The 25,928-nt window shown below is 40.8% G+C and overlaps 1 protein-coding gene across 1 annotated transcript; it reads right to left on the bottom strand.

Moving 5' to 3' along the window:
• Positions 1 to 22,390, bottom strand: ubac1 (UBA domain containing 1). The gene is made up of 10 exons (XM_012878492.3): positions 21,890 to 22,390; positions 16,286 to 16,406; positions 16,109 to 16,182; positions 15,916 to 16,023; positions 15,700 to 15,802; positions 11,132 to 11,240; positions 9,523 to 9,817; positions 9,305 to 9,391; positions 7,765 to 7,903; positions 1 to 4,682 (listed from the first exon to the last, which is right to left on the bottom strand). Exons 1-10 carry the CDS (start codon positions 22,025 to 22,027, stop codon positions 4,567 to 4,569), a joined length of 1,290 nt encoding a protein of 429 aa, XP_012733946.2. The 5' UTR covers positions 22,028 to 22,390; the 3' UTR covers positions 1 to 4,566.
• Between the last annotated feature and the right edge of the window lie 3,538 nt (positions 22,391 to 25,928).

Genomic DNA, 25,928 nt, shown 5'->3' with positions numbered 1-25,928 from the left:
TGAGGAAAAAAGTGACCTTTAATGTGAGAGTGGTCTAGATGCCAGCAGCCACGGGGCCGTTTGAATGAACAGACACTAAATAGATTGCATAGGTTGTTGATCTGGGTCAGTCTTGCATCACAGCTGGTAAACATTAAAGAAGCTTAATTTGTTTATTTCAATCGCAGGCGAATTTTCTGAAAAACTTTACTGTTTTGTTTGGTGGCCCTTTTTTTTTTTTTAAGCATAATCTCCCAGTGTGTGATTCTCAACACATTCTCTACCCTTGCAACCACAACTTCCCCAAAATGTTTCATAACAATAAAGAACACCTTCATAGGGTCTTGTAAAAACACCAATTGAAGCATTATTTTTTTTTTGTAACCACATTTGAAGTTTAGGCTTGAGGTTTGCTGAAACTACAAGAAATAAGACCAAGTTACGAGTTTGGCTTTGATATAAATAATGTAATAAAACACAGATCAAACAGACACTCCTGTCCAAAAACATTTAAATATCTTCTTTTTAAATATTGCATGTCTTGATGTTGTGTTCTTGAAGAGATCGGTTAAAGCCATTTAGAAATGCCAAACTTAAGATCGGCTGAGCAGGGTTTTTTTTTTTTTTGCCATGACAACAATCTAAGCCTCCCTGAGCAGAAAGTCACATCAGAACTACATGTTAAATATAGAATAAAAACACTCAAAAGCTTGGCAAAAAAAAAACCCAAAAAAAACACCACCCTCCATATAGGTTTTTCTTTTTTAAGTATAACTACAAGAGGCAGAGCTCCAACTTTTAGCCGGAGATTTTGAGTACTCAATGCAAAGGCTAATATTGTAAAAACACTCTTACCCTTTCAGTTTAAATATCACTAATACTCAGATCAGATACATATCTTGAAGTCTTTACTATTGCACAGTACAGATTTTCTCCCCCCCCCCCCTTCCACTGGGTAGAACTAGTGACAAGGCATGACATACAGGAACATTTTGGTTTGGTCGACAGCATGAAGAGTTCGTCGCTCTCAGAAGAAAACTGGAAACCAAACCGTCTGCAGCGGGTGTTTTCCGACTGTGTGTGTCTGTGTTTGTATAAAGACGCCTGTACCATAGCGGCATGATTGGAGCGCACGTTGTTATCATTCAAAGATTAAAATTAAAGGTTTAAATTGCAATCCCCCCCCACCCATCATTTTGATCAGGCTCAGCTTTGACTTGCTGTCTTGACTCCAGACGTTTCGGTCGGGAGACGATCCTTGCTTCGGCTTCGTCTGTGCTGCAGTGAGCGGTGTTCAAAAGAGGTGAACGAGTGCTGTAATGACATTCAAGTCCACGTCGACAACTAAACACACAGGCCTACTATGACACACTCTTGTAAAATCAGGACCGACACATTTTAGACCACTAGGTCTCTCTGAAAAGGCAAAAAAAAAGGTTTATGTTCGCAGATGACAACAGTTTTCCTCTTTGAGGGGAGAGGCGCGTGGCTTACAGTGACTTCTGGGTGTGAATGGAGAGAGGTGATGTAGAGCACAGCTCCAGTCAGACGTTTCCATACGCTGGATGTCATTATTAATATTCTACTTCTGAAAATTATCTTTAACCGTTCTTTTTCCCCCAGTGGGACGAGGATACAGCAAACAACTTGAATGAATATAAAAAAAAAAGACTGTGTGTAAAAGTTTCAACCTATCGTGGGTTTTCTCTAATTTATACACGTTCAAACATATAAACACACATCTTAATCGATTAAAAAGCTTCTAACATAATAGCGACAGTATATTACGACTACTGTTCTTGGCAGAATTGGTAAACGGCATCAAAAATGGTCGGTTTCCTGGACCGGACCTGGCTTTGAAGCATAGTCCACAAATTCAGGTCTTTAGGAAGGCCATATTCTACAAGCTCAAAGTCAGCCTGCCAACTGTACCCTAAGACATTTTAAATGTTTGAGACCATTATCCTCTTAAGAGTCCAAGTTTGAAGCATTTGACCCAAACAGTTAAACTAAACGGAGTCAAATAAGATTTTCCGTAGCAATGCAGGAACCAAAACCAGTATCACAGCCCGATAAACAACTTACATTAGCGACGCCTGAAACTGTTCACAGTTTAAGTTTATGGTGTGGAAGCAATCATCTTATTCTGAATGTGGAGAAAACAAAGGAGATGATCGCAGATTTCAGGAGAAACAGGAATAATACCAACACTATTATCATCATGGGAGAAGAAGTGGAGGTGGTGGAAGAGTATAAACACCTCAACGTTCACCTGGACAACAAACTGGACTGGAGGTGAAGCTGTGAAGCCGTCTACAAGAAGGGACAGAGCAGACTGGACATCCTGAGGAAGCTTAGTTCCTTCAGGGTTGGCAGCAAGATGCTGCAGATCTTCTATAAGTCTGTCATAGAGACCGTGATCTCCTCTGCCGACATACGTTGGCGTAGCAGCATCAGAACAATTGACCTAAAGAATCTGAGGAAGCTTATAAAGAATGCTGGCTCTGTTCTGGGGACCCTTCTAGAACCTCTGGAGATGGTTGTGCAAATGATTCTTTATAAAATAAGGAACATTATGGACAACCCTCAGCATCCTCTTCATCAGACTGTTGTACAACAACAGAGTGTCTTCAGTCAGAGGCTTCTCCACATCCGCTGTAAGACCGACCGCTACAGAAGATCCTTCCTGCCTGCAGCCATCAGCATCTACAACTCGTCAAAGAAACCCACTAACATGAGTTACATGTTATGAATTAATTTGAACTGAATAAGGCCGCTTATCGACTGTCTGTGGTGCATTGAATGACGTGAATGAAATAATGAGGAAGGCTGTACCTAAGTTATTCTAAATTCAACTTTGAAATCAACAGCTAGAATGTCGAGAAACACTTTAAATCTGCTTTTGGAACCATTGAAGCAGGCTTACTTTAAAGGTTTCTGCATTAACACCAGGAAGGTCCTTTGTTTTCTCCATTTGGTGTGGTTTGCTTGCACATTGTACTTTTTGTGTGACGATCGTTGCTCCCACTGGACAGAAATGACTAGGGCGGGACGTAGCACAGAACCAGACATGAAAGGAAACTACAATGAAAATCCTGCAAGCAGCACCTCTGTGTCGTTATTACAGCTGCTAAGTGACCAGAGCAGCTCTTTCAGCTCAGGTTTCAGGACATTTTAGCTCTAATTTTGGAACGGCGTCGGAGACCGTGTCCAGCAAACCGAGGGAGTAACACAGCACGTTGCTAAGCAACAGGTACTACATCCACCACTACGGTGGCCTGTTAAGTCCAAAAAAGATGTATGTTTTCTGTAGTTGCTTTGGATCGAGGCCGCTTCGTATTCACACCAGAAGTGAACCGCACCAGAGTCCGACTGGAAGCGGATTAAGATCGCCTTAGAGAGTGAGTGTCGGTCCGATTGTTTGGTCCGGACCAGGATTCGCCTGAGCGGATTCACACCTGCAACTAAAAGGTCTGGACCAAGAAGGGAAACGAACTCTGGTCCAAACGTGGCAGGGGTGAACATACCCTAGAAAGGTCTTCCCAAAGCCTCGACACGACACCTTTTCAACTAAATTTATGGACCATTCTTAAAAGTTGAGCCATTAAACCAAATCAATTTGATCAACTAAACCAAAGAAATCTGCCAGTTCTGACAAGAGGATCGGTTAAAGATCTAGCCAGCCCTACAACTAGAAGCTCCTTTTATAGCAACAAAAAGCATGTGGTTGATGCCCAACCAGCAAAGGGCCATATAAAAATACTGGTGAGCATATATGTAGATATACAAGTATTTATTTTTTTGATTTGGGATCCTGTGTGGACAAGAGAAAACCCACAAATAATTCAAACTTCTGCACACATTTCTTGCTTTTTTTTTTTTTTTAATAACGGCATTCTTGTGTTGAAACGTGTTGAAATAAATCATGAAAAGCACAAGATTAAAAGCACATTCATGCCAACGACGAGCGTGTGTAAACTCCTGACCGGAACTGTATCCTAAAGCCCGTTTTCAAAGAGCTTCCCAAACGCCCAGCCCAGACAAACAACCTGCTCTGTTGTGATAGAAAAATCATGATAAAAGTAGAAACCCAGACACCATAGTGACAAAACTCCTCCACACGTTTCACTAATGATGAAATGCAACATTTTAAAGAAACAGAGAAGACTGCGAGGATATTTAAATATTGCAAATGATACAAAAACTGTTTCCTTTAAAGTGTAAACATTAAATTGATGCCTGACGTCATCTCTTCACATGGAGAAATGACATAAAATAAATCATGTCTGTCATATCTGTAAATTGTTCTCATTAATATGTAAAAACAACATATTAAATCTCAATTTATATTATTACTGTAATAATAATAGCATTTTGTTTTGTATAGGCATTTTCTTTTTACTGTATTGTTATAAATAGTGTAACATTTTAATTCAAACCTTTAACTCCTCTGGCTTTTTCTTCACAAGGCAAAAAAAAAAAGAAAACCCGGTAAACTAATTGTGTCACATCCACACACGCATTTCCCGTTATGGTCATACATACACACAAGCTGCCACAATCACACGGGGGGTAAATCAGGAGGCTCTATGTGCGATTGAGGGTCTGGAAGATTCTGGATATTTGGAGCATGACGGGGCCGGTCTCTGGGTCGTTCATCCACTGGGTGCTGTTCAGCGGATTCTCCAGCATGTCTTCAAATGCTGCACAAAAAAAACCAGAAGGCATGCTAAGGAGAGGTGGCTAAAACTCTCTTATCACCCTGACCTAACGAGGCATACAGCCGATTATCTCCATTCTGGATATACAGCTTAAAATGCCCCAGAGGTCTATAAAATGCACTAGTATGGCGATATGACCAGGGGCTTAGAGGGTAATTTTCTCTACATAACACATTACCTCAAATCTAATTGTAATATAAAGATTTAATCTATTTTTTTCTCCTTTGTTAGACTTAAATCAGTGCGGCTATTTGCACCGCAGGCATCAGTTCACAACTTTTTCCCCTCCAACATGATCAAAAAAAAAACAAATTTTATTGTGAATTATTTTCTTTTTAACTGCGCTTCTGTTCATCAAAGGAGTAATATTTTGATGAAACAAGAATAAGTTACTATATGTTCAAAACAAAAAAAAAAACAAAAAAGAAAAGAAAATTGTGCGATCCCTAACTTTTTGGGGTCAAAGTTTTTTTTTTGTTTTTTTTTTTTTGTTGGTCTACAAAATGTTTTTAAGTCGATTTTCAGCAACAAAAACCAAAACCCTTTCTGGCCGAGTTTAACAAATGGGTGTGACCAAGTCTCTTTTGTGTAAAAAGTAACGTCATGTTTGTTGGCCCTACTTACTGTCCTATAAAAATGAAAGCAAAAAAAATTTGATAAAAACAGAAATACTTGCAAAATATTTTCAATTTAATAAGACATAAACTTGTCACTGAAAATCAAATCCTATAAAACTGTTTATCTGCTTTAGCTCCATTTGCTGGAGGGCCAGATTTGGACCATTCTTGAACTGCGGTTGGGGGCCACTCAAAAATATTTAAAGTCCACAAGTGGACATACCTGACTTAAACGGTACAGTTTACAAACACAATTTAATATTAGACAGATATAAACTAAACAAATACTAAAACCAGCTTTAAACCAAGACAAAAAGCTATCCAAAGCAACGTGTTCCTACGTGAAGCAGTAACTTCCCTCCCATGATTTAATCATGATTTAACTGAGTTTAATTTTACTAGTCTGATTACTTCCATACATCCAGAATTAATGAATCACTTAAACAGAACCTTCCTGACAACATGAAATAGGCTAAAAGAGCTCATAAAGCCAGACATCCAGGCCGGAGCCACAGAAACCCAAGAGCAGATAGCTTTACCGAGCCGTTTTTAACACCTTCTGACTTCATCGACCCAGAAATGGAGAAAACACGGAACAGTGGAGAACCTTCCTCACAGTTACAGGAGGTCACAACAGAACCCAGAACAACATCTAAAGCACAGGAGGCCTGATCCGTCTGAGTTATGGTCGCCGTTTATGTTCAGGCAAGAAAAAAAGAGACTAGGCGGAAACGGCATTCGTGATCGACTTTCAGGAACAAAACCACTGCTGACCAAGAAATACAACAGCTTGGCTCACCGGGGGCTTGTCTGGGCAAAATAAAACGTCTCGATGACCCAAAAACGTTCTGTGGGCTGAAGAGGAAAAGTGGAACTTTGTGGAAGGAGACTGTCTCGTTAAAACACAGGATTTCAGAAAGAGTCTCTGTCTGATGTTTGATGGCAACAGCCAGTTATTAGGTTTAGTTTTCCTTATGAGGCCAAGTTGATTAGAAGTAGTTTTTTTTTTATGAATTAAATCATTCTTTGAAAACTGGATTTTGAATATAGTCTCATTCCAAAAAAAGTAAAAAACAAAGCAACTGGACTTGTTTTCCGTAGTTGAAGACGTTTCGCACCCTCTCCAGGAAGCTTAGACAACATAACAAAGGCCTTTGTTAGACAGCAGTATAAAGCTTGGTACTGCACATTACTCCAGACTTTTTGAATGGGGTACCGCGCACGTGACGTCACCGTCTCAAGAGCAACGCCCCTTTTGCCGCTTAGGTAGGGCATACAGGAAAGAACGCACGGATAACCCAGTTATTACAAGTGCAACAGAACCAGCGATATGACCGACTTTACAGCCGTTAAACTTTCCCAAGACGATGTCCCAGGCGCATGGATTACTGGCCGAACTGTCGAAGAACACACCAACCTTCAGCTCAAACGATGGCTTGAGGTTCGAGGGCTTAAAAAGATTGGAAAACTGGCCGAGTTGATGAACGGTAAGCTTTGTTTTTTTTTCCTGCGCGGCGATCATGGCAGTGTCGGCCGTTTTTGTTTTTTTTGTTGTTTGCAATCACCGTCCAGGAATCGGTATATGTTTAATGTTTGTCTCATTTGAAATGTTTTTGAGTAAGCTATCCTGGTAGCAGGCTATCATGTTAGCGCCTGCTACCATGATAGCCTATATGCTGTCATGGTAGCAGGCGCTACTTTATTAACATGTCGGCCACCAAAATACTCTTACCTTGACTTGATGTCGCTGGAATTGGGTCAGGATGTTCTTCGGTTGGGCCCTTTCCTCCGACAAAATGCTTGCTACATATGTACTTGAATTTGGTAACTTTTTCCGGGTTGAACTGTTGTGTAGGCCGACCGCACCGGTGTACCCAGCGCACATATTTCTCCTTGGCAGTCTTGAAGAAAACATCCTTCATATGCGGCCGATCAGCGTACCTCGAGTCGCTGTTGCACGTTCCATAGCAACAATGTTTATAAACCATGGTCTTAGATTTGGAAAAAGCAGTCGTTTACCGAGTAAAACCTAGGCTGACGCACGTCTGTTTTACAGCAAAACAGCGGCGGGTTTCCGGAGTTTGCCCCACTGCGTACCACGTGATGTGACGTTGTGTTTGTAAAAATAGCTCGCGCGCGGTACCCCATTGAGAAAGCTTCCTGGAGAGGAAGCGAAACGTCTTCAACTACGGAAAACAAGTCCAGTTGCTTTGTTTTTTTACTTTTTTTGGAATGACCACGACCTGGATGACTGAGAATCTTCCCCAGCAAATTTAGTCTCATCTTTGTCTACTTTTAAAAATGTGTTCAATGATCTGAAGTTTGACAAAAAAAAAGGCAGGGAGAGAAAATCTAAAAGCTCAGATAATTTTTCACAGCACAACTGGTGTAAGACGCTACTTTCAGCTGCTTTCAGCTACTTTCAGCTATATGAGACGGGGTTATACCTAGCAGAGTCTTGGGATTCGTCAGACCCAGCTGAACCACAGGGTTTTCCAGAATCGCTTGAAACAGCGGGCTGTTGGTGTCTATGCCTTTATCTAGATCTTCTGGAGATGGTTTCCTGTCTCCCAGCAGCCACTCGCACTGCAGAAAATAAAAACACAGAAAAGCAACTCGTCATTTCTGGCTCATCGCGTTCATCAGGAACACAGAGTTCAGGAATTATCAAACACTTTGTCAACTAACTCCAGTTAAGAAAACTGCTGAACTAAACTTCTGACCTGTGATCAGATGACTAAAAAAACAGAACAGGAAGAATTTGCACCGCTTTTTTTCAGCTCAGTTTATCTGTATTAATTCAACAAGAATCGGCTAAAAGAAGTTCACTATAAATCTGAACATATTTCCTAGACCAAAACAACTACAGATGTGTGTAATAAATATATAAATTCATGGATTAAATCATGGATAAAATGCATACGCAAAGTCAATGTGTAAAAATCACCTAAAAAAACAACTAAAAGTTAATCAGATGCTCACTGACTCCAAATCTGACGTTAAACATCCTAAAAAGCTTAAGAGAAGGTATAAAACCTGCACACAAAAAAAACAATGACAATAATAACAATAAAAGAATACAAGAATTAAATAAATTTTAGCTGGAAAAGGTGCAGGCTGAGGAAAACATATGGATTCCTGTCCCTAATCTAAATGGCACACAACAAAAACCATGAGCATAAAAGAAAGTAAATACTGCAACAAAAGAATTAGCTCATTTTTAAAGCATTTTGCATCAAGTTGTAATTCTGGGGAAAACAGTCCAACGTTATTCATACCCCTGGCATGTTTAGGTTTGAAGTTATCTTTCAATGTTCCCAACTTGTTTAGAACATTGAAATATCTAAAACTGTGAGCTCATCTCTAAAGATAAATGATTAGAAAACCGGTGGAAACATGACAAAAGCTGCTCAGCAATTATAAGAAGGGTTTCTTCCACTGATTATAAAGGAGTGTTTAAATAGTTTTCCCTGTAAAACATGGAATTTATCTATTTTTATTACTTTTGTACAAAATGCAGGTCTCATTTCCTATCAAAAATGAATGTCTTGGTTGTATTAAAATCATTTAAATCTGCCAGTGGATGAAAAGTTGTCGGCTTAACTCTACAAGTTTAAAAAAAAATAAAAATGAATGCCTACATTTTCAGCCAAACCAACTTTTCTAAACTTATTTTAAATAGCTTTTCTGTTCATTAAATAAACATTAATGAAAGACACAAAGATTAGAGTGAGAAGCGTTTCAAACAGTGTGGTTCTCGTGGTTTGGGGATCATTTCATTTCTTTTGTCTTAAAAGAAAGAAGAAGAAGGCATTCAGACTCTCTGTCTCCTCTACTTTCTCACTGAGGGCCGAGCTAACATGGAAATATGGGCAAAAATAACGACCGCAGTTATTGGGAACTTTGTAAAAAATGACGTTGTTGGTACTCCCCGCAGAACAGCGGGCACTGATTGCAATAACAAGACCGTTTTGTGTAATCACCTACCGCTGCATCTTGTTGGTTATTATTCACGCGGAGAGCATCAATCACCTCCTTCTCATCAAAGCCCATCTCCATCAATGCAATCACAGCCTGGAGAATCAAAGACTCAGAGTAATTATTGGACTTCCAGAATGACTGAACCTAGCGGAGGCTCACGAAAAGGAAAAAGCCAGAAGGCGACTTTTTGATATGCAAAAATTGGGGTGGAGGGGGAACCCTACCCTGGAGTCTGGTCTGAACTCCCTTTTCCTGCGTATTCTCTTAAAGATCTCCGTGAGTTCGTCCTGCCGGCTGCTCTCGTCTGAGCTCGATTGCCTCGAGAGGTTCGGAAGAGCGTTGGCTGGAGCCGAGGCTGAAGCCGAGGGGCCCGGCGTCGTCGTCGTCGTTGTTGTTGTTGTTGTTGCTGCGGCGGCGGCTCCTGACGCAGCGGAGGAGTCCTGTCCCGGTAGAGGAGCGTCTACAGTGGGGTCGTCTACATGTTCGATCAGCCACTCCATGGCCTGCGTTACTGACATGCTGCGTGAAAATAAGGGAAGGGTGGCAAAAAGAAATAAAGAAATAAAACAATTAGAGTGCATACAAAGATTTCCAGAGACAATAAGGAGACTTTGACGCAATCATCTGGGTTCCCTTATATAGGACATTTTTTTGACCCAATCTGTATAACCTGACCCAATTTGTATAATCTGATTGAATTTGACTTTGGAAAGTGCCCTGAGATGACATATTTCATGAATTGTGCGCTGTATAAATACAATTGAATTGAATAGCGTACCGCGCACGTGACGTCACCGTCTCAAGAGCAACGCCCCTTTTGCCGCTTTGGTAGGACATACAGGTAGAGAACGCCCGTAGCAACCAGCTATTACACGCACAACAGAAACAGCGACATGACCGACTTTGCAGCCGTTAAACTTTCCCAAGACGATGTCCCAGGCGCACGGTTTACTGGTCACACTGTCGAAGAACACACCAACCTTCAGCTCAAACGATGGCTTGAGGTTCGAGGGCTTAAAAAGACCGGAAAACTGGCCGAGTTGATGAACGGTAAGCTTTGTTTTTTTTTTCCTGCGCAGCGATCATGGCAGCGTCGGCCGTTTTTTTTTGTTTGTAATCACCGTCCAGGGATCGGTATATGTTTAATGTTTGTCTTATTTGAAATGTTTTTGAGTAAGCCTGGTAGCAGGCTATCAAGTTAGCGCCTGCTACCATGATAGCCTATATGCTATCATGGTAGCAGGCGCTTCATTATTAACATGTCGGCCACCAAAATACTCTTACCTGTTCACTACTTGATGTCGCTGGAATTGGGTCAGGATGTTCTTCGGTTGGGCCCTTTCCTCCGACAAAATGCTTGCTACATATGTAGGTGAATTTGGTAACTTTTTCCGGGTTGAACTGTTGTGTAGGCCGACCGCCCCGGTGTACCGAGCGGACACATTTCTCCTTGGCAGTCTTGAAGAAAACATCCTTCATATGCGGCCGATCAGCGTAACTCGAGTCGCTGTTGCACGTTCCATAGCAACAATGTTTAAAAACCATGGTCTTAGATTTGGAAAAAGCAGTCGTTTACCGAGTAAAACCAAGGGTAACGCACGTCTCTTTTACAGCGAAACAGCGGCGGACTATGCAAGCTTGCCCTACTGCGTACCACGTGATGTGACGTCATCGTGACGTTACGTTTCTAAAAATAGCTCGCTTGCGGTACGCTATTGAATTGAAACAACAATGGTGTGAGTGTGCTCTCTGTGTGCATCAGGCCAATAATGGCACTTCTAGACCCAACACGTATTTGAGAATAAACGGATAAAGAGACCCATTCGAACTTACTGGCAGAGTCTAAGCGCTTTGATGGCTCTGCTTTCAGGGAAACCCATCTCAGTGAGTTGGTGGAGGGCCGTCTCGTCCACCCGGTCCTCCTCGTCTTCGTCTAACATTGCTTTGGTGCAAAAGGCAAAGATTTAGCAACTGCTCAGAAGAAGAATGCAAAAATAAATAAATAAATAATAACAGAGCGGTTTTAACAAACAGCGCATATCAACACATGATGTAGGACAAAAATAACAATACAGTTTAAAGCCATTTTTTGTTAATAAAGAAGCCGTCTCTCATCAGTACGACCCACGTTTGAGAGTTTAACGTTCCTCTATAAGGATTTCTCAAATGTGTTTGTTTTACGACTGTAACTAAAAAAAAATTATCATTCATTACCAGTTTAGATTAAAAGCTAATTTAAGACAGCAGATAAACCATCTGATCAATTTATTAGCAACAAGTGCAACACAACTAACTGGGATTTGTACTTAAAAATTACCACTCACTATAACTGCGTAGGCGATGTACCTTAAAAACAAAAAGTATAAAACTAAACATTTACAATCCCTCGCTAATTTAAGGTTTTCATATTTTGCCAGATTACAACTCCAAACTTCAGTAAATTTAATTGGGATTTAATGGGATGAAACCAACACAAAGTAGTGCACAATTATAAAGTGGATGGAAGAGACATGTTTAATAAAAGCTAAATAAAACCCAGTGCTGCGTTTCCCCTAGAAATGTCTTGTTAACAAACTGCTGCTTCTGTTCTGGGGGGTTTGCTTAGATTTTTCTCCCTCTTGGCTTTCCATTAATATCACAGATTAGCTTCTGTCTCGTTATTTATCCATTTTTCTTTCACTTTTTTATGTTTCTGTCTCTTTATACATGCTTATATTTTACTTGCCTCTCTTCCTTCCCACTTCCTGACCGAATGAAAATCTCTTTAAATCTAGATCTGCCAGAGTTTGGAATATGTTTTCACTCAATTTTATTTTTATTACATTTGGGATCTGTTTCTGGTCCATTTTGGGGTCTATGTGGCAACAAAATGCGTTTTCCAAGAATAAAGCAGCCATCTTATTTCATAGATAGACGGAGGAAAGTGGATTTTTATTTATAACAGAAAGAATTTTGTTGATTTGCGACAACTAATGCTCATTTTTGTAGGACGTCTAAAAATGTCCACAGAGCCGTTAGTTTGATCAGAACGAAAATAAAAGAGCTTAAACAGACGAGATCATCCTCATATTTATATTAGGCTTACGGCTAACTTGTAGCATCTCAGTGTATCAGCTCGGTGTGAAATAGAAAACAGACGTGAAGATTTTTTTCCCGCCGAATAGTTTATAGCGTGTCGCCATGTACGCCTAGAGGCAGAAATAGGTCAGGATGCCACCTGGCGCTATTTAGAATATATAGCGCATTAATAAAGGTAAAAAAACACGATCACCTACAGATCTATAACAATTTACTACATGCCCTGACCTATCAGCGGGGGGCGGGACGCCCCGCTCGTAGTAGGGTAGAGGAAACACTGCAGCTCCAGCAACTTTCTCCAGAAGACACCTAAACAGTAAATAGAGTCTACTTATGTGTAATATAACTTCAGTATAAATGCAACTGTTGAGTGTTTTCAAGCGTAGAACATCTCATAGGGCGAAAGTATAGCACTTCCAGTCCGGTCTCTTCCAGCAGCAGTCTGAGATAAAAGCTCATATCTACATAAAAGCACTTGGAGGCAGTAAGTAACCTCTGCCTTTGTGACAACACGGCTCTAACGCGCTTTATTCTGGTGCCAGCGGGTCTTTATTTTTTTATTATTATTATTTTTTTATTTCCAGCGGGTCTTTAATCGCACGTCTGCAGATGGTGCAAAACGCCGCTGCACGTCTTTTAACCAACACACACACGAGTTTGGACACATTTCAACGGCTCTGGGCTCATTTCTCTGCCCGTCCACTGCAGGATCTATTTTATGATTCTTTTATTTGTTTTGATGTCCCCCCCCCCCACTCCACATCTGAACGCTTTCACAGCCCCGCGTGCCTCTTCGTTCTGTTAAATCAGCTGACCCATCCAGACCGAGGACTAAGCATCTTTTCATCTCTGGCCACTAAGTAATATAATAGTAATAGTAATATCATCTTTATTGTCATTGAAACATACATTGAAACATACATTACAACGAAATTTGTTCTCTGCTTTTAACCCATGGTTAAGCAGTGGGCTGCCATGTGCGGCGCCCGGGAAGCGTTCTGGGGTTAAGGGTCTTGCTCAGGGACCCAGAGTGTCGGCACTGGGGATCGAACCGGGTACTTGCATCCTTCTCTGAGTGCAAGCGCGCTGCTCTAACCAATAGGCCAACACCCCCATACACTGAGACGCAGCTCGGTAGGCAATTTGGGGTTAAGTGCCTTGCCCAGGGGCACATCGACATGTGGCAAGGGGAAGCTGGAATCAAACTCACAACCTTCTGATTGCCAGATGACTACTCAACCCATCAAGCCACAAACCCATCTCCCTTAAGTAGGTAGACGGTTTTATGTTGATCTTATGTTGCTTTATGGCGGTTTTATTTCCACGTATTTTCCTATTTTATACATTTTTAATTTTATTGGTTCTACCGTCATTATCTATATTTTTGCTCATCTGTACTTTGGCCTTTATAAATAAAGCTGGATCGGCTTGGGAAGCTAACAAGGCCGACCAGAAAAGCCACCAAGAAGGCAAAGGGTACCTCTGGAGGAGCTGCACAGATCCACAGCTCAAGTTGGGAGAATCTGTCGACAAGAAAGGCGAGACATGAACTCCACAAATTGAAACTTTGCGGGGTCAGGGTTGGGATACTTCCTACTCAGCAGGAAAAGAGAAGCTGGTCAGAGATGACGGACGGAAGGATGGAGCTAAAAACAGGACAAGAGAGAGGGATGGAAGATGGAAGTTCTCCTTTCAGCAGGAGAGCAGCCCTAAAGATCCAGCCAGAGGTCTGGATCAGAGCATAAACATGAATCCAACTGTGGATCTTTGTCTAGACTGCTCCAACGTAGCCAATCTAGTCCGACTAAGCTTGAACTAATTTATGAAGCAATTTGCCAGGCCTGACGGTGCGAATAAAACAAAATGTGACACAACCAAAGATTAACTCTGGGCAGGTTCTGCAAAAGCTTTTTCCCTGCTGCCATCAGACTGTTGAACTGCTGCTGAACTGCTGAACTATAACCCATAAACTCTGAACAACATTCGTATATTTGCACATTTCTCATCATTGCATCTCCATTTAGCAGTACAAATGCTGGCGAACTCTTAGTTTTTAAATTCTGTAGATACAAATGTTTTTTTTCTTTTACATATTCACCTGTACACTGTGACTTTCTCCTGCATTGTTTACATTTCAATTGTTTTACTTTTAAATCAGTGCTGCACCTTATACTGTAGTTTAAATCTACGGTAAATTACAAGCTGTATTCTTGCACAAATGCCCTTTGCACAATCAATTTCTGCACATACAAATGGTTTTAAAAATACTCACCTGTACACTGTGACTTTTCCTGCATTGTCTACATTTAAATTGTTTACTTTTAAATCACTGCTGCACCTTATACTGTAATAAAATTTTTACTGCAATTTTACAAGCTGTATGCAACGAAATTTCGTTCCGTACGCACTCTGTGCATACAGAATGACAAATAAAGTTGTCTAAGTCCAATTGAACATAAACGCACGCCACACTATTCAGCTTGTTTTGTAACGACACAGATATCCACTTTCCTTCCACTTCACAGATGCACACTACTTTGTGTCACTCTATCACGTGTTGCCCGGGACAAAATAACACACGGGCTCATGTAACCTTTTATAGTTTTTGTCTAATTAGTTCTTTCTTTTTTTTTAATGCTGCCAGGGCACGAAAAGGTGCTTCCCCAAAAGGAAGTGCATTTTCCTTCCCTTTGTGGAAAGTTCTGCTGACACCAGTGGGAGCTGGACCTTTATGACTGGGACCTTTTTGTACCTGAAACACCTCAGATCACAAACTATCTAACTATCTGCAGCACCAGCATAAGGTCAAAGTGTGCTACACTGCAAAAATGTATCTAAAAACAAGTAAAATGTTCTTAAAGTTAGTCTATTTGTCCTTGATTTGAGCCAGTAAATAAGATTATCTGCCAATGGAATGAGTATCTTTACCCCTAAAATAAGATAATTAGACATCCTGCACTTGATATAAGATGATGTAGATGAGTTGTTCCTATTTTAAGTGGAAAAATCTTATTCCATTGGCAAATTATATTATTTACCTGCTCAAATCAAGGACAAATACACTCATTTTAAGAAAATTTTACTTATTTCTAGTTCTGTTTTTGCAGTGTAGCTTTATAATTGTCTACCTGTTTCCGTCCATAAGAACAAGAAGGGAGGGCGCACTATTAGGTGGAATAAATATTATTTTCAGTAGTAACAACCAGGAAAGCTGTTTTAACCTTTCACATTCCTCTTTTCTTATTTGACGTTTGTTTTTTTTAGCGTGTTCTGAAGGATGTTTAACTACCATTACTTCATCATAAGTAGGTCGTCCACTTTACCGTTGGCCTTTTTGAAGAGTTCAACAGCGTCGGGGTTCAAGGCAAGGAGCTTCTGTGCAACTTCGATAAGCGAAACCAGGATTTTTCTGAGCTCTGTTTGAAACTGGAACAACACAAACATCAAGACACAAACAGGTTCACGGCCATCCTGGTTCTCAGCACCACTGCGGGGGGGGGGGGGGGGGGGGGAGAACGCGTCGTATGGGACGTCCTTACGTCTCTGATGTTGTGCTGCGTGACGGTGCGCTCGGTGTGCCGCGTGGACAGGCCGGCCGTCGCCTTCAGGATAGCATCTTTATCTGGAGCTTTGGTTTCTTGCTTCTTCTGTTCCAAACAGAAAGAAAACGTGTCTGTAACAGAGAAACGTCTTTTTGGGGAAAAAAAAAAAAAAAAAAAGGATCGAGCTTGCCTTTTCCTCTGAACTAACATCTGCCATCTTGGGAGGGGTGGGCGGCGGTCTTTTCTTTATGAGCAGCAAAACGTCTGTCAAAGCAAGCGATCCGAAAAGCCGTAGGGTTTAAATAAAAAACATCTAAACAACGACATGCGGACGCATTTAAACGTAACACATGCCACGCGTCCTCACCTTTGTCTTTAAGGTTTTCATCAGCGATGGTTTTGGTGTCGGTGAGGACTCTTTCTGTAGCAGCGTGTATAAGTTTATGATGGGTAAGTGTTTTGGGGTCTTCTAGACTTCCGTGCACATGCTAAAAAAAACAAGAAAAAGAAAAGGGAAACAAAAAAAACATCTCAGATAAAAACAGAGAAATCTGCGGTGGCAGCAACTTTGTACGAGAATAAATTCCTGCACATTTTAAATTGAAGCTGCATCCTTCTCCAGACACAAACTTCCAGAGCTTTTAATCTATTTTAGCGTTTAGAAATGTATGCTATTTTTTCTTTTACAGTAGCAAGGATTTAGACATGGAACCTGCAAAAAAAAAAAAAAAAAAAAAAAAAAAAAACATATCATAAGGAAGTGAAGGATGGACAGACATATACAGTTCACTGAGCTATACTACACAATGAAGCGCTAATAGCCCGCTGTTAGAACGAGTCGCTTTGAAGCCACCAGCCGCCATATTGGTACTCCCTATTTTCCTCCAGTAACTAGTGAATATGTGCGCTACAGCATCGAATAACGAGGATTTCTCATGTTCAGGGGGGCTTAAAACTTTTAAAATGTCAAATGCCATATAGTTTTGTGTTATGTTCTAAAGCTATCAAGTACTGAGAAAGTCATGTGCTGAAATACTTTGCATTTTATTTATTTAAATATATATAACATTTATAAATATATAAATAACAATATACAAAAACATATATTTACATATGTATACATATACATACTTATATATACATATATGTATATACACTGCAAAAATATAACTAAAAATAAGAAAAATCGTCTTGAAATGAGAGTATTTTTCCTTGATTTGAGCATGCAAATAAGATTATTTGCCAATGGAATAAGATTTTTGCACTTAAAACAGGAACAATCATCTCCATCATCTTATTTCAAGTGCAGGATGTCTAATTATCTTATTTTAGGGGTAAAAATACTCATTCCATTGGCAGATAATCTTATTTACCTGCTCAAATCCAGAGCAAATACATTCATTTCAAGAAAATTCTACTTAATTTTAGTTCTCTTTTTGCAGTGTATTTAATATGAATAATATGTAAAATATTTCAGCACCTAATTTTCTAGTAGTTGATAGTGTTAGTACATCCACTGACTGTAGAATTACCTGTGAAACGTTTTCACTCAGCCAGAAAACTGATTGTTGTTGCAACCAAATCCTATGGGATTCTGTGAGAGTAGGGAGGAGCAACATGGCGGCCAGTGACTTCAGTTTTTTGGCTAAATCAGCACTCCAGTGTATAATATAGCTCAGTGATACAGTTATGTGAAAATATCTACCAAAATGTGTTTTCTCGCTGGGGGAACAGTTAGGACACCCTAACAGATGAAATAATGTCATCCAGCAGCGGTCTGAGGAAACCTTTCCCCTCTCCTCACTTTCAGGAGTGTGATATTTGAGGGCTTTCTTACGTGTACAGCCCATTTTAATTCCTCTTTTGGTAAACTGCGAGTCAAACGTGACGACACACAGCTCCTGGAAAGCTAAGTGCAATTTCATGAGCAACACCCAAGCCTGAATCCTGCTAGATAAACTGAATAGAGAAATCCCAACATGGAGCAGGCCAACGGTCTAAAGGTCAAATCCTCTTGGGTCAAGGTCATGCGACGTTGCGTCTCTCACAGTCGGGCATGTTGAAGCAGTGACGCATCTAATAAGTTAAACTGGAGCCTGAGACCACTGGAGAAGGCTAAGAAAAGACAAAAACAACAACATTTCATGCTGAAGACGTTCAAGAACAGATGAGAAACAGGATCACAGAAATCAATCGGTCTGGGAAGGTTTCATCTCCGAGGCTTTGTGATTCCAGCGAACCACGGCTGGAGCCTTTATCCACAAATGGAGAACACCTGGAGCCTTGATGAAACTTTTCAGGGGTGGGGTGGGGGGGGGGGGGGGGGGGTCCGGAAAGCATTACATAGAGCACCAAGAACTTATCCGGGACGTCAACAACAGAACCTAGAACAACATCTAAAGTAAAGCTTAACAATCCTGCAAAGTTATTTTATTTATCCTGCAAAGTTACTTTATATCCTGCAAAGTTACTTTATTCTGAAATCCACTGCAATTCACTGAAATCCTAAAGCTGTATGCAAACAAAGCGTTCTCTACGCACTCTGTGCATACAAAATGAGAATAAAGTTTGTCTAAGTCTCTAAGTCTAACAACATACTGAGTCGCAGTCAAACCTGCGATATCAACGAGCGCAACAGTGTGACCGCAAAGGGCCGCTGCTTAGATGCTATTTTTGGTTTCACTATTATATTTCAAGTTCATTATAGTCAGACTCAGCATGTCGAAAATATATCCAGCAGTGTGTGTAAACATACACTGCCGGTTATGCCCACACTTAATTTAGCAACTCTTACGTTAGGCTAACAGAGTAGTGATGGGAGGGGAGATAGAGGTTTATTGCGGTCAAAAGCGTTATGCTTTCTTGATATTCTGCGGTCCTGACCTAAAGCACTGCAGGCCCCACGTGCCTCAGTTAAAGTCAGCGTTTGTGACGCCGTAATACGAAAGAAATTGGGCAAAATGGCCTCCATGGGGGAGCTCCAATGTGGAGGAACGCCGCTGGCCAAAGAGAGGACAAGGGCCCGTCTCACATTTGCCATCGAAATCAACTTCAAGGCTTTGGGGAAAAAATGCCTATACATAAGTGAACTTTTTTTTGTTTTGTTTTTGAAAGACCTGAGTCTCCAGTACAACTGGGGTGTAAAACAAACACAGCTTCTGATTAAAACAAGCCAAGGGTTGAACATGGTGGCGGTAGTGTGATGGTCTGGGACCTGGAAGCCTTCCTGCCGCTGTTGGAAGCAGGAAATCTGTCTTTCTATGCCAGCTTATCTCACAACGATCCCTGTCTGCTTGTTCTCTGTGGTTATGTGCTTCTCAATGCGTGTTAATCGTTGTGTCAACGGGGATTGCTCCGAGGTTTGTGCCGCTTCCCTGTGCCCTTAAATAAAGTTTAATTGAGCAAAAAATAACTAAATAAAAAAAAAATCCTTGGAGAAAATGTTTGGTTATCAGTTCACGACACTAGAACAAAAGCCCACTTGGATTTTCGCAACAGGGCGATAATCCGAAGCACACAAGTCTAAAATCAAATGAAATGTTTTGGAGTGGCCTTAACCCTTTAAACGGGCTTTTCGTCCTCAAAAACCCTTCAATATGGATCAATTTCAGCAACTACACAAAGAAGAGCAAACACAGAGATGCAAAAGAGTCATCGCAAAACATTTGATGCTGTTATAAAACAACTCATTAGGTTTTTACCACGCATTGGACAAAGTTGGGTTGGATAACCTTTTTTTTTTTTTTTTTTTACTTTTCTGCATTTTATTTGTCTATTTTAATTTTAAGTTATTTTCTGTTGTATGTGTACAGCACTATTGTTGACCTTTGTTCTTGTAAAGTGCTTTATTAATAAATATGGCACAGTTATATGTAAAAAGTGCTTCTCGTATTTCCTCAGGCTATCTTTGTGAATACAGGGGTCCCCAACATGGTGGCCGGGGGCACCAGGTAGCCCCCCCACATGTGGCGCCCTCAAGGCGGTTCAAAAAAGTACCAATAACCTCCAGTGAGCTGCGTCTAAAGTGTCATTTTATTCAGTTTTAATCATACTTGTATTTATGTATATTTAAAATGCCAAAAGCATTTAAAACATGTTTACATTACGTATAGTTAAGGTGAGCTTGAACTCTTGTAGGCAGCCGTTCGTATGACAACGGTACTGACGAAGTAGCTCTCAGTTTCAAAAAGATTAGTGACCCCCCTGCTTTAAAACATTTAATTGTGACAAAAAGAAAATAAATGGAACAGTTGGGAGTTAGATTGTGTTGTTTAAGTGTTCCCTTTATTTTTCTGAGCAGTATATATTACTGTATAGATTAGAGTATTATAACTAGGGCTGTGCATAAAAATCGATACAAAGATTAATATTGATGTTTTTAATAGACGATTGAATATCGATATTCTGGCTTTCAATGTCGATATACCTCCCAACCCCTAGGGGGCGATATTACAGCGCGCCATTACTGTTCACAGTAGTGCAAGTGAGACGAATTTGCGGAATGGATTTTAGAAGCGATTTAGATTAGGATTAGGATTTTAGAAGCGCATTCGTCACTAAAAATCAGACGTATGGGCACATTTTTGGTTTCTGTGATAAGTTAAATGCACTGAACCAAATGCACTTTATTTTCCTGTTAATATATCAGTGTTCAATAAATTTAACATACATATAATATTTGGCTGGTTTTGTTTAATGAATGACTTTGAGCATTAATTTGAAAGTAATAAATATCGATATTGGAGTCAAATCAAATCAAGCTGAGCTATATCGAGAACCGTATCGTATCGTGAGCTACGTATCGAGAATCGTATCGAATCATCCTAGATGATACCCAGCCCTAATTATAACCCCTAGTCTTCTGGCAATCAGAAGGTTGTGGGTTCGATTCCAGCTTCCCCTTGCCACATGTCGATGTGCCCCTGGGCAAGGCACTTAACCCCAAATTGCCTACCGAGCTGCGTCTCGGTGTATGGGGAGTGCTGGCCTAGTGGTTAGAGCAGCGCGCTTGCACTCAGAGAAGGATGCAAGTACCCGGTGCGATCCCCAGCGCCTGCACTCTGGGTCCCTGAGCAAGACCCTTATCCCCAGATTGCTCCCTGGGCGCCGCACATGGCAGCCCACTGCTCCCCTAGGTGATGGGTTAAAAGCAGAGAACAAGTTTTGATGTAATGTATGTTTCAATGTATGTTCCAATGACAATAAAGATGATATTACTATAAATATGCTTTTTTTCACCCTGTTTCAGAAGCAGTAGGAATGAATTCGACTAGTTGAATTTTTTTTGCTTTGATTTCATGATGCAAATACAGTAAAACTGGTAGTATTGCTCCATCCACTGTGAGAAACTTCGGGGCCTTTGACTAGACCACCTCTGTCGGGGGACCCTGCACCTTTCAAGTGAACAAGAAAACCTTATAGAGCTTAAGACTAAAAGCAACTGAACCACTGTGAGCAGTTTTGGCTGCTACTGACTGAATTAAGCTTCTGCATAACAGAAATCATCTGACCTTAGCAGCAAGCGAGACATCTGAGAACTCCACATGCAAAGACAACAGAGAAGTGTTTTTTAAAGTGGTTTCACGCTAAAGGCCATAGAAGGAGAGATTTGGGGGGGGGGGGGGGGGGGGGGGGGGGCGAGCTGTGTAATAATAGACAGGCTGAGGAGCAGAGTGGCTCTCTGACTGGGGACAGGAGGGGAGAAGAAGAAGAAGAAGAAGAAGAGGGCCAGAGTCACACACACACCGAAGAAGAGGGGCAGCCAACCTGCTAAATTATAAATAGCAGAGTCTACCCAGTTACTATAAATACAAAGCCAGTGACACTGACAGTTTAAACAGAGGGCATGGCAGGCAGATAACACCTCAGGCAGAGGAGTGACAGGACAAAAAAAAAAAAAAATGTCGAGGAAAGCACAAACAACCCCCCCTCCTCCTCCTCCTCCCTGCCCTTAAAAAAAAAGGGAACCTACATGTTTCAAGCACCTCTCCTTCAGTTTCTCAACAGTGGTGTCTTCCGTGACCTCCTCCAGACACTCCGCGCCGTCCATCGTGCAGATGTGTATTTTCAGCACTTTGCCGGCGAATATCTTCTCCTCCTGCACGAACATGGCTGCTGCTGCTGCTGCGGCGGCTCCTGCTGCGGCGGCGGCGGACAGAAGCAGCCCGGAGACGGGGTGGCCGCGGGCGGCGGTAGCTTGCCGTGTCTGCTCCCCTCCTGAGAGCTAGCGTGCTAGCGTTAGCTGCACCCCAGCCCGGCCCGTCGCTTGTAAAATCCGACGACAACACGGGGAAAGAAAGGAAGGGGGCACCGCTCAGCTCAGACCCATTTTTTCAGGGTCGCTGTCCGGTTGTCGGTGTGGCGGAAGTCCAGCGACGCCAAGTTGTTGTTTCTTCTTTATCTCCCCTTCTTCTTTTTTTGTAGCGGTATAAGCGGCAGGCAGCGAATATCCTATTTTACTGTAATGTTGTGAACTGTGAACTGCAACTGTACGCGCAGGCAGGGCATTCTGGGAGTTGGAGTTCTGGGGGGCTTGTCCCGTTGTAAAAGAAGCAGCCAGACAGGCCAAACTACTGTTGTACGCCGCAAACAGTTTAATTAAGATGTAACGCAATGTAGCTTAAAGTCTATTAAGTCGTATTTATTTAGATCTTTATGTTTTTGTGTTGCACCAGTGTTTATAATTAAAATCATATAAAAAAGCCAAAAGAACAAGATGCTGCGTGAAGATTCTCAGTCATCCAGGTCGTCCCACATGGAAAGAACCTATATGAGGATATATGCGCATATATTAAACCTATATGCATCATATATGCGCATATATACAGCATATATGTGCATATATGACGCATATATATGCACATATATGCTGCATATAAGCTAGATTGAGGCGCATATATGTGCATATATGATAATATACAGGGCCGGATTTAGGAGGATGGGGGCCCCTGGGCTGGAGTCAGGATGGGGGCCCCTGGGCTAGAGTATGTATATATCCATCCATCCATCCATTTTCCAAACCGCTTATTCCTCATGGGGTCACGGGGGTTGCTGGTGCCTATCTCCAGCATTCACTGGGCGAGAGGCGGGGTAGTATGTATATATATATATATATATATATATATATATATATATATATATATATGCCCTCTGAAGGATTTTTTACAGCCCCCGGTTCTCAATAAAAGCAGAGGTGGGTGCAAATGAACAATTTATCATGTTCTAGACCAAGGTTTTTACAGAGAACATCTTGAAAAATATGAAGAACAAAATACAGATTTCCATTTATTAATGACACTTTTGCATTCAACTTCTTTGTAGGAACTTGAACCACAAACACGACCTACATTTACTCAAACGCAAACCAAATAAGAAAACAATACTCAACCCTGAAAAGTTTGAAACTTTGAGCCTGTCTTATAATGCAGACATGCACAATCTTTGTTTTGTATCTACACTCATTTAAATTTTTACTTTCATTTAGCAGATAAACTTTAAAAAAGACCAAGTTTGTTTTCAAAATTATTTTACAGCCCCAAAGTTGTTTTAACATAATATTAACCCTCATGTCAAAAAGTTTGGACACCACTGCCCTAACCAGTAACACCAAGCCCTTTCAGTAATGAGTGAAAGGGTTATCAGACATTTAAGCCTTAGTCTGATATGAAATTTGAAAAGTTGCCCACTTTTCTGGATTTTTTTGCTGGAGGTTTCCCTTGATGCTCCTCCTCCCCAATGCGTAAGATGAGTCAAAAGTGGACCAATAACAAGCAAACATTCAAGATGGACGTTTGCCAGAACAAATGGTGTTCCGCGAGCAAGTTATTTTAAAACGTGACGTCATATCACGTGGTACAAGTTGGGCAAATATGCGTTTTCCTCCACTCTTTTGCTGTACGTTACCCTTGGTTTAACTCAATAAAACGACTGCTTTTTCTAAGTCTAAGACGTCTCCTAACCATGGTTTTTAAACATTGTTGTTATGGAACGTGCAACAGCGATTCAAGGTACACTGATAGGCCGCATATGAAGGATGTTAAAGCCGCAAGCGGCGTTGATCGGCCCTCGCAGCCAAGCGCCGCTGCGGTGCCGGCCGGTGGGCGGGGTCCGCGCACCGCCGACCGGCCGGCCGGCGAGGATCGCGCACTGCCGGCCGGCCGGCGGGCGGGGTTTGCGCAGCCAAGAGCTGCTGCGGTGCCGGCTGGCGGTGCCGGCCGGCGGTGCGCATACCCCGCCCGCCGGCCAGCCGGCGGTGCGCGTACCGACTATCCATTCACAAAAATAGAAAACATCCTTCGGGGCCCCCGAAATGCCGGGGCCCTGGGCTGCAGCCCCGGTAAGCCCCTGCTAAAATCCGGCCCAGATAATATATATGTACATGTATGCTGTATATAAGCTAGATTGAGTTGCATATATGTGCATATATATGTCCATAAATGCTGCATATAGGCTAGATTGAGGTGCATATATGTGCATATATGATAATATATGTGTACATATATGCTGCTATAGTCTAGATTAAGTTGCATATATGTCATTAGTTTTTAAATAATATTTTTGTTATAAAAAAACAAATTAGATCAATGTTGCTGTGTGTAGAATTTACAGGACAGTTGGAAAAATATGAAAGCCTGATTAAATCCTAATGTTAATGCATTTTTTTAAAAAAGATATGAAGACCAATGTTAGATACTGTTTCCATGACCTGATTTCGTATTCAAATGGTGGGTATTTAAAAATTAAATTCTACATGCAATAAATTATATCAAACAAGGGACATGTCATTTCTACAATAATTTACTAGAAAATCTTTTAAATTCATATTCACACAGGGTCCAAGTTGTCTTTGACGGGGTTGAACTCAAAAACAATTTTCACTAAGAAAAAACACTTAATAACGATTCAAATTTCATGCCTGAGGTGGGAAAACATATTTTCTGAAAGGTTTCTACTATCACATGAAAAGATCAGAAATATCACTATTTGATGTAAAAAAAAAAAAAAAAAAAAAAAAAAAAAAAAGTATGAGGCCAGAAGGCACCCAATTCAGAGACGATCGACCGGAAAAAGGATTAGTGATGGAGTTTCAGTATATACAGGAGAAATGCTAGCTTTGCTTTTAGCAGTTCAATGGGTGGAAGAGGTAAGACCATTAAAATCTATCATTTGCTCAGATTCTAGTTCATCATTAATCAGTTTGCAAAATAATCAGTCAGACAGTAGACCTGATATATTAATTGAAATACAACAAACGCTTTAAAGAATAAATATGATGGGGTTAGTAGTACATTTTGTTTGGGTTCCGGCACATAGGTAAACAAGTGCATATATGTGTGGATTGATATAGATAAATGTATCAGCGGATATAGGTACATGTATGCACATGATCTACACATTTAGGTACATGCATGCACGGGTATAGGTACACATATAGGTACATGTATGCACGGATATAGATACACACATATATATATACATATATGTACATATAATATAGGAAAACTGCCAATTAAATATATGTACATATATGTGGTATTACATATATGCACATATATGTACATATATGTACATATAATATAGGAAAACGGCCAATTTTATATATGTACATATATGTGGTATTGCATATATGCACATATATGTACATATATGTACATATAATATAGGAAAACGGCCAATTTTATATATGTCACATATATTTAAAACCTATATCAAAACCTATATTAAAACATATATGTTTATATAGGTTCTTTCCATGTGGGGTGGTCATTCCAAAAAAAAAAAAAGTAAAAAAACAAAGCAACTGGACTTGTTTTCCGTAGTTGAAAACGTTTCGCTTCCTCTCCAGGAAGCTTTCTCAATTCAAAACGTCTGGAGTAATGTGGAGTACCAAGCTTTATGAACGTGGAGTACAAAGCTTGGTACTCCACATTACTCCAGACTTTTTGAGAGATGTAGGAAAGCTTCCTGGAGAGGAAGCGAAACGACTTCAACTACGGAAAACAAGTCCAGTT

This window comes from Fundulus heteroclitus, chromosome 12 (assembly GCF_011125445.2).
Source record: "Fundulus heteroclitus isolate FHET01 chromosome 12, MU-UCD_Fhet_4.1, whole genome shotgun sequence".
In the NCBI taxonomy this organism is placed as follows: Eukaryota; Metazoa; Chordata; class Actinopteri; order Cyprinodontiformes; family Fundulidae; genus Fundulus; species Fundulus heteroclitus.
The sequence above is the reverse complement of the archived record's forward strand: the minus strand, read 5'-3'. Positions and strand labels throughout refer to the sequence as shown.

Coding starts and splice junctions, on each gene's coding strand:
- ubac1 (XM_012878492.3), bottom strand. CDS start 22,027: ATGTTCGTGCAGGAGGAGAAGATATTCGCCGGCAAAGTGCTGAAAATA. Junction 16,407..21,889: donor AGGAGAGGTGCTTGAAACAT/GTAGGTTCCCTT, acceptor TGTTTTTTTTAG/CATGTGCACGGAAGTCTAGA. Junction 9,818..11,131: donor AAAGCGCTTAGACTCTGCCA/GTAAGTTCGAAT, acceptor ATTTTCACGCAG/CATGTCAGTAACGCAGGCCA.